At 49.5% G+C, this 9,435-nt stretch overlaps 1 protein-coding gene across 1 annotated transcript; it reads right to left on the reverse strand.

Annotated features, from left to right (window-relative positions):
* Positions 1-2,644: 2,644 nt before the first annotated feature.
* On the reverse strand, positions 2,645-9,234 carry EOMES (eomesodermin). The gene is made up of 6 exons (XM_011359488.1): positions 7,946-9,234; positions 6,801-6,955; positions 6,036-6,157; positions 5,473-5,631; positions 5,326-5,387; positions 2,645-4,543 (listed from the first exon to the last, which is right to left on the reverse strand). The coding sequence occupies exons 1-6, from the start codon at positions 8,818-8,820 to the stop codon at positions 3,805-3,807; spliced, it is 2,112 nt and encodes a 703-aa protein (XP_011357790.1). The 5' UTR covers positions 8,821-9,234; the 3' UTR covers positions 2,645-3,804.
* Positions 9,235-9,435: the final 201 nt, after the last annotated feature.

The raw sequence follows: 9,435 nt of genomic DNA on the forward strand, positions 1-9,435 counted from the left end.
AAAATGAGTGATTTTAATTTTTGTCCCAACTGGAGGCTCCGTATCGATTAAAATCAAGAAGCATGCAGGAATGTTTTTATTCCGAGTATTTCTATGACACCTACAGAATTTTTAAATAACTTGCGCACACACACCATCCTGCTTCCCCGCCTCCCTTGTTCGGTTCAGAGGGAAGTGAGAGACTGCAGAGGGAAGGGAAGACCGTGAGTTTAAAGCTAACCAACGGTCGCTGGAAAGGAAGCCGGTCTGGAGCCTCCACACTCTCAATTGCGGGTTGGGTGATGCGTTGCTGCGGACTCCGGGCGGGCTCCCAACCTCCGCCCTGGTTCACCCACCGAGAGTTGGGTGAACTAGCAGAGCGCTAGTCTGCAGCTGCTCCCTCCACCCCATTTCTTTTCTGACTCATCCTGCCTTTCCCAGCGGGCGGGTCTCCACCCCACCACCACCCCCAGGATGGCTACCCAACGTCCCAGCAATTCTCACCTTTAGCACCGACGAGGGGGGAAAATCCTGGGGCTGCGGGGGGCGAACACGTGCCGGGGTGGGGTAAGAGATGGAGAAAGGTCCTGCTCCGAGTTCTCCCCAAAGCAGAAAAGACTTCCAGAGGTTACGGGTGGGCTGCTATTTTTCGTTTGCCCTTTTTTTTAAACTCTAAAAACCAAAAAGTGGCAATGTAAAGGACACGTGTGGAAAATGGCAAACAGTGCTTCCAGTTCAAGAGTCGGGTCCTTTTTGAACTTCTTTTTCCTCTTTCGTTGCAGTTTATTTACTTGTTTTATTGTATATTTTTGTTTGGGGCAGGAACGGAGGTGGAGCGAACTCTGGCGAACCAGCAGACCCCCAAGTCCGTGTCTCCAAGCTACGCAAGGAACACCGCCCGCGCGGGCGCAAACGCTGCGACCCTGGCGGAGAATGTAAACAAACAGGGCGCCGAGCCCTTGATCTTTATTTAAATAGAGGCTTATTTATCGGTGTCATCCTAGGAGGATTAATTAGATACATCTCTTCACAATTTGGTGTCTGACACTCCATCTTAGGAATGCCTTATCACAAGGTGTTAATTGGGGCCACTCAGCTACTAACGTTTCTATTAAACACTGTGAGGGACTTTTCACAAGTACCAGGTTCTTTTTACTGTACGGTGCAAAAATATACAGGACTCGAAATAGACTGGGGCCAGAGTCGGCTTTATACCGGCGGTGATTAGCAGTTTCGGGCTTTCTAGAGGGCAGAACAGGAGAGAACACCGTTTTGAAATTCCATCGCATCTCCCAATATGCTATAGTTCCTCGGGGAAGGGAAGGGAGGACGCGCTGACCAGGTTCGGGGGGTTAGGAATCCTCTTCTCCGAGTCTGCATCTGTCATCTGGAATATGTATACATTAACCACACTTCAAATCTTTCACTTCCAGCTGCGGTAAAATTCAGGGAGGCTTTGTTTGGCAAAGCGTTTTGAATTGTCTGGGTTGGAGACGCGGAGCTAGAGTCCGAACCCCCAAGGTCACGGCGACGCGAGAACTCGGGCCCGGGAGGGTGGAAGGAATGGGGAACTGGGGAGAGGCGAGGTACAAGCTCCGAGAGGCCTTAATTGGGCGCGGAAGAGGAGGTGGTCCCAGCTGATTGCTCGCCTCCCAGCAGATAATCCTCTTAGCAGCTGCATTTCCGCGCCACACTGTTAGCCGAAAGATCCTCCCGGCCAGACCTTTACCCCGGGAGGGTCAGGAGGGGGCTGGAAAGGTTTGCAAGCTGGGCCAGAAGCTGTCTGCAGATAAGCCTGGCGGGACGTCTGGCAGTGGGACAAAGGGTCCTCCACCCCACTCCTTGGTTTAACTCTTCGGTGAGCTCAGGACGCCGCCAGGGGATAGGGTGGCCTTCGCCCTCCTGGGGAATGAGAGCCAAGTAAACCGAGCTAAAAGCAAAGCGAACCACTCCCGCGCCGCTGTTTGCAGAGGGGAGGTGCGCAGGACTACTGGAATCCTCTTTCGTAGACGCCGCGCGGGCTCGATAGCCGCAGTGTTTCCGAGTCTGGCTGCGGGCAAAGCGCCCGGGCCAGCCGCTACCGAGCGCACTGCATGCGGCGGGCGGGTGCGCGGGAGGCTCTACATATTAGAAAGCCGCAAGTGGGGGCAGAAGCTGAGCTGCGGACCGCCAGCTCCCCGCGGCTCCGCGTACCCCCGGAACTCGTGGGCGCTCAAAGGGCCGCGGGGGTTCCCAAGGAGCCCACATGGGTCCCTGGAATGGTTGGCCCCAAATAAGCCTACGAAAAAGCCCAGAGAACTAAGTGGGTGCGGGCCCCGCGGCCCTGGACTCCAAGGGCTGGGGACAGACGTTTTCCAGGCTTGGATTAGCCTGATGGGCAATCTTGAATCTGGGCAAGCCCCACCCCCCAGCATCAATACCCATTGTCCAGACTTCCCAATGGGGTGAGAAAATAACCCCATTCACCTGCAAGGAAAAAAGAAGATAAACAAAAGCATCCCCACCCCACCCCCCATGACTACCAAGTCCACTTAGATTCTAGAGCCTTCCATGGGGGGAAGGGGTTGGTGGGACACTTCATGCTGGAGAATGGTGCAGGAGGAAGCAAAATAAGATGTTTGAAAGAAAGATTAAACCCCACAATACAGAAGACAAAGCTATGCCTGTTCCCTTAATGAACCACATTTATTAAAAATGACTAAGACTGTACATAAAAATCCAAGATCTCTAAAAAGCATATAGGAGCTGTGGCATCAGGTTTTAGTTTCTTCACACTACCAAGTTGGGTACTGGGGGTGGCGAAGGAAGAGGATGAAAGAGGAGTTTTCCTTAGACACGGTTCAAGTTAGTACAGAGTAGCTGAATACATTCTTAACTATCTAAGAAGTAAACAGAATATTCCAAATATGGTGGGGAGGAGGAGAGAAACTATTCCCCTGCCCTGCAGCTGTTGTCAGGTGATTTGCAAATTCTTTACAAAGCCAAAGCACCAATTTTACATAATCTCAGACACCTATGTAGACTATTTGTACAATATATTCCACATTACAGTGTATCTAAGCACACACAAATGTACACTTAACATTTTTTCTTTACTCCTTTCTTTCTCTCTTCCTTCTTTCCTTTTTTTTTTTTTCCCTTTTCTTATCGACTCCCTCCCTTGCCCTCTACTGAGTCCTGTAAGCCACCCCAGCAGAAAGCAGAGGCCTGCAAGTGAGCAATCCTGAACTAGGGCAAACATGGCTTGTTTTGAAAAGCTTGGGGGAAATCAAAGCTAGGTTAAACCAGCACCTTCACAAAAGTTTTTTGCCTCCCAGGCCTAACATCTTTTATCCCTAGCAGATAGGTAGGTAACAGCAAAAAGTCCCCTGTTGAAGCTTAAGGCCTGGCCCTTCTCTTCCAGAAACAAAATACTTTACCACTCTGGGCTTCTATTTGCTTACAGATTTAAAAACAGAAATAAAAACCAAAGCTTTCAACTGAATTTGATAGTGCTCAGCACTCAATCTTCACAGCTCGTTTCTCTGAATGTTTAGTGTCTCCAATAAATAAATCCAGAACATTGAATAATCTTCGAATTTTAAAACACTTTAAAGTCCTCCATTGACTTTATTTTTAAAAGAAAAATAAAACACTAGGCTTGTTTCAGTTACCTGCAGCAATCAAAAAGCTTTGGCACCTTCTTTTAGAGAATTGCACAAAACGGGATGCATCAAGGTGGAAGGCAAACATCTTTTTGGCAACCTAGGCAAAGAAGACAACAAAAAACACCACCAAGTCCATCTGCAAAAAGTTAGCTCATTTTTATGAGGTTAAAATAACTCTTTAGGGAGTTGTGTAAAAAGCATAATACCCCCCCATGCCTTTTGAGGTGTCTTTACTGTACTCTTCAGTGTTAATGTCCTCACACTTTATGGAGGGAGAATTTTCATTACTAGAGGTGCTGGGAGACAGCCGCCTTCGCTTACAAGCACTGGTATATACCCCCGAATCATTGGAATCAAGAGACTTGATGGAAGGGGGCGTCTCTATCCAAGAAGAGCTGATTTCTTCTTTGACTTTCTCCTTGGAGAGTTGATCATCAGAGAACACAGGGGGGCTTGTTCTGGAGGTCCATGGGAGTCCAGCTGCCATCTTCCTCTGATAAGAACCTCGACTTCCCCACCCTGCCATTGTAGAGAAGGCTGGGTCAGGGTAATACCCCAGGGCATGGGATGTCTGGAGGGGTAAGGATTTAATACCATATGGGAGCAAGGTGCTCGAAGTATATTCAGACTCATAGGAACCGATGTCTAGTTTGTTGGTCCCAGGTTGCTGGACAGGCGTGACAAGCCACCGCTGGGGAGGGTTGGCCACCTCTTCGTTCTGTTGGGGTGAAAGGAGGCCGTTGGTCTGTGGCACGGTTCTCTCGCCATTATAATATCGGGCTTGAGGTAAAGTGTTGACAAAGGGCTCCGGGAAGAAGGACTGAACGCCGTACCGACCTCCAGGGACAATCTGATGGGATCTAGGAGAATCCGTGGGAGATGGAGTTAACCTGTCATTTTCTGAAGCGGTGTACATGCTACAATATAAAGAGAAACACTTAAAAAAAAAAAAAACCCTCATGTTGTCCCCAAACAAACCAAATTCCCAGAAATGAAAAAGGCTGGCATACTGGGCTCTGTACTGGGAGTGCTGGTCTGTTGGAGTGGACGGATGAAGGTAGGAGTTGGCACTGGGCTATTTGAGCAGGATAGTCGGCTCATTGGGGAAAAATTCCAACCACATAAGAAGTTTCCTCTCAGGCATTAGGCATTTAAATTATAGAAAATCCACCTTTGCAAGTCCTAAGATGTGAGGAACTCAGAGCAACTCTCCCTTGTCAGTGTGATGGGAGAAATGCTGGCTGTGGTGTGAGAAATCTCAAATTCAAAATGCATTTGCAGGGCTTTGCTGTTGTTAATGCTGTGAAAATTACATCCCCTTAGTTTCAGTTTTTTCTTATGTTAAAAAAAAAAAAAAAGGAGGGGGAGTAATAATAGCTGTTCCTGAGAGGATAAAAGTTGGTTTAAATGGAAAGGAAGGTATGTAAATACAGATTATGAAAATTTCAAATCTCCTCTAAATGTTAAAAAATAAAACCTCATTTTAAAGCTCTTAACATTTCTTTAGAAATTAAAGAAACCCTTTTGTGAAAATTCTAAAGCAAGATTAGTTAAGGCAAAAAAAAAAAAAAAAAGTAATATAAATAGGTAAAAATCTGAAACCTGAAACATCTTCCTAGAATGTGTTCTCAGGAAAGTGTTTGCTTATGTATGTCCTGTTCAAAGATGACATACAAGTATGAATAAAAGCTGTACTTACGAATCGTAGTTGTCCCTGAAGCCTTTTGCAAAAGGGTTATGGTCAATCTTTAGTTGAGTTATCTAGATAGAAGAGAAAAATCGTTGTTGAGTGCTTTATCATACTGAAGCTTGCTTTAGAGAGTCTTGGGACATTTGGGACACTCACATCAGTGTTTTGGTAGGCAGTCACGGCAATGAACTGCGTTTCTGAGAAGGTAAAGGTCTGAGTCTTCGAGGGCTCATTTAAGTCCTCCACACCATCCTCTGTAACTTCGACAATGTGTAGTCGTGGTTGGTACTTGTGTAAAGACTGTAGGACTATCATCTGGAAATGGTACAGGAAAAGAGTGGCTAAATCAAAAAAGTCTCTTAGAAGCTCAACAAAAGTAGATTTTGATAAATGGCGTATTTTTGAATAAGGTTTCTGTTTGCTCCCCACCAACAACTATCTTTTTCTATTGCCATTTTTGAAACTTAAAACATAGCTGGGTATGTGTTTGAGAAATACTCTTTCCTCTTGGTTTCCTAAGTCCCCAAAAGATTTCAGTATGTCTGTTCCTAATAGTCAACTCACTGTTATTGAAATGAAATAAGAAAATGAAAATGAGAAAGGTCAAAAGAAACAGGTGTGCAAACAAGTAACACTGTAAATATAAATACAGTGAGGAATATGGAAACTCGTTAGCAAAGAGATCAATAGCCAGAAGAGACCCCCTCCTGTCACTCTACCTGAGTGTTGTTGTTATTTGCGCCTTTGTTATTGGTGAGTTTTAATTTCCCAAAGGAAATCTCCTGTCTCATCCAGTGGGAACCAGTATTAGGAGACTCTGGGTGGACATACATTTTGTTGCCTAAGAGAAAATGAAACAAAACACAGAACCCAAGCATATAGGGCTGTTTACAAATGGACGGTAGAGGGTAGGGATGCCTGTTACTTACTGGCAAGGTTTAAGAGCAGGACTTACAGCACAAACCTCCCCAGCTCCAGCTGCTTAAGAAGGCCAGTAGACACCAACTAGATTCCACTGATACCCCCCAATCCCCAGGGCCGGTGCTTCCAGCCTTCCTCTTCAAGGCACTCATCTTAACACTACCTCAAATAAAAAAGAGCCAACGTGAGATGTCTTATGAAGTTCAAATAAAGCCTGAAGGGCAACATCTGATGGAAATGGTTAGATTTTCATGGGTGGGACTCATTGGAAAGGGCTTTCTCAAGTAAAGATTAGAATGCCAGTAGCCCTTGACACCGGGAGAGTTTATAATTCTGTTCTCAAATGTAGGAACTGGGATGAGGTGGACTAGAGTTGAATTTTTATATATTGGTAGGCAAGAAATCTGACTTAGCAATTCTCTCCTTCGGTCAATCAACACAAAGAAACTCATGCTAACATCACTAGATGGATGGGGTGGAGGGAAATGCTAGGTTTACATGTTAGTTGTCTGAGTCAGGGGTTCCCCAGCACTCCTCCCAGCCCGGACCTTCTCTTTCCTCACCCTGCATGTTATTGTCGGCTTTGCCGCAGGTCACCCACTTTCCCCCCTGGAAACGCCAGTGGTTCGGGTCCGCCAGCACTACCTCTACGAATACGTTGTAGTGAGCGGCAGGATTGAGTCCGTTGATGTTGAAGCTCAAGAAAGGAAACATGCGTCTGTGCAAGGGAACAGAACCAGGATAAGCGATTTAATCCGGATGCCCGAGAGCAGGCCCGCACTCGGCCACGCAGAGTCGGAGGACAATATTGAGAAGTCTACAGAATGAAAAGAATACTACCGGTAGACAACGTGGTCCTTACTGTGTAAAATATTTTTGAGTTGGCAACTCTTTGAACATCCCTTTTCGGAAATAATTTCCAAAGCCAGTATTGCCCAAACTCACGCGCTTCTGCGCCCTCCCCGCTCGAGTTCTCGACCATCTTAGATGCTCATTTTCTTTAACGATGTTAAAAAATCATTAATTTTAATACGTACAAGTACCAGAGAACGTTTGTTTTTGTCAAAAAAAAAGTATTTTTTTCCCCAATTCTACTCGTAAAGCTAAATGTCTGCTTTGAGAGCCCCTCTCCCAGCTCCCACCCCTCACTTTTCGAAGAAGTAACCACTGTTAGCAGTTGGATGTGTTACCAGAACTTTCTCATCCCCAAATCCCAGACAGGTCTGGCTCTAGGGCCTAACTAACAACTCGAACCAACCCTCCGATGCCGGCGCTCTGGTCCTCACTCCCAACCTCCGGTGGCGCCCCATGGAGACCCTGGCGCCTAAAACGGCGGGAGCTCATCTACAGCGCTCAGCGGACCAACCCTTGCGCCTCTTCCCATTCGTGATTCCTCGCAGGCAGGCCGGAGCAGCGTGCCGCCGAGCGGGTGGATCTAGTAAATCCAGCTTTGTGGAAAAGCCCCAAATTTCATTTCCACCACCTACTCGTCAGTCCAGGTGAGGGTAACGGGAGGGAGGAAGCAGCCGTAACATTAGCAACCCGCACAAACGGCTTGCGAGCAGATAGGGAAGGACAAAGAATTGGAAGATGCGGCGTCTCCACTAACTGCGCGCAGAAAAACACTCTCCAAGCAAAATGTAACCCCGGCCTTCCCCAGGACCACTCTCCGCCCCCGCGCCCCAGGACCCCTCCGCGCTGCTCTCACCTGCCCTGTTTTGTAATGATCATCTCGGTTTGGTGGCGGTGGAATTTGAGCCACAGAGGCCGGTTGCAAAGGTAGACGTGGGCACGTAAACTGGAACCAGAAACCTCCAAGCTCCCCCATCCTCCGCAAGAACCCGCGGTTGCCGCGCCGGGGTACGGCCCATAGAGCGGAGCCCCCTGGCTGTACTGATAGGCTCCCGGGCCGCCTCCCCCGCCGCCGCTTGCGCCCGAGCCACTGCTAGCGCCGGCTCCCGGGCCGAACTGCGCCCTCCCGGGTGGGCACACGGCCGCGGGGAAGCCGCCGGAGGGCAGCATGGAGCCATAGGGGTAGCGCGCCCCGTTGGGAGCCGGGTACACAGATCCGTGGGGCGCCCCGCTTGCCGCCTGGTACGGAAAGAGTGAGCAGGGCGCGGCCAGCTCGGAGCCCTGAGGCCCGGGGGACTGGAGGTAGTAGCGCTCCGAACTCAGACTGTCCATGGAGTAGCGCGCGGTGGCGGCGGCCGCAGCAGTAGCAGCGTTAGTCGCGGCTGAGGGCAGTTCCTCTTCCCCGCAGGGGGAGCCCTTGCGGCCGTCCGGGGGCCCTGGCTTGGACACTGACGCGGTGCTGGCAAAGGCGTCCCCGGCGTCGGCGTCACTGAGCATGACCGCGGGGGTCCCCGCGCTGGCGGCTGCGGGTTCCCCGCTCCCTGCCTCGCACGAGAGGCTGCCCGAGAACTTCTTGGGCGCTTTGTCTAAGTCCAGCCTCTGAGGCGAGGGTGTCGCGCCGGGGAGATGTCCAGCGGTCCCGCCGCCGCCGCCTCGCGCACTCTCCAGCGGGTAGAAGTGCGCGCCGGGCAGGTTCACCGAACTGACCAAGAGCTGCTCCCCTAACTGCATGCTTTGCAAAGCGCAGACGGCAGTGCTTCCTCTCCTCCCGCGGCCTTATTATAAAGGCAGGATGGGGGAGCCAGCGCCCTCTTCCGAGGGGAAAGTAACTTCCCCTACCTCCGGTGCCGGGGCTACCCACCTGGAGACGCTCGGGCAGCAAAGGCGCACTCGCGCGCCCTGAACCCAGCGTCCTTTCCGCAAGGAAAATGCACTGAGTTTGAAAGGCAGGAGGTGGAAATTGGTCAGGAAGCACCCTCCTTTTCCTTCCCCGTCCTTCTAGCTTCTCTGGACCCTTACCCTGCTCCCACACTCACACCTAGGAAGGAGAGGACTTGGGTCTCTGTTCCGGTCCACCCACCAGGGCTAACCTTTCGGCCCCTCTTGACTGCTAAACTACCGGTCAAGTTGACCACTTGGAAACTTGCAGGCTGTCATTGGCTGCTTTATATATATTTGCTGCCAAGGAGGGGCTTCGCATCCTCACAGCCTCAGGACCCTCTTATTGGCTGATGGAGGTGACACTAATTCAATTAGGCATATACTAATTGGATCAAGTCTCCTGTGACTTTCTTTTCCTTATCCTGATTTTTTTTTTTTTTGAGACTCTGTCCTGCTGTGAAAATC

Source organism: Pteropus vampyrus, unplaced genomic scaffold (assembly GCF_000151845.1).
Source record: "Pteropus vampyrus isolate Shadow unplaced genomic scaffold, Pvam_2.0 Scaffold1, whole genome shotgun sequence".
In the NCBI taxonomy this organism is placed as follows: domain Eukaryota; kingdom Metazoa; phylum Chordata; class Mammalia; order Chiroptera; family Pteropodidae; genus Pteropus; species Pteropus vampyrus.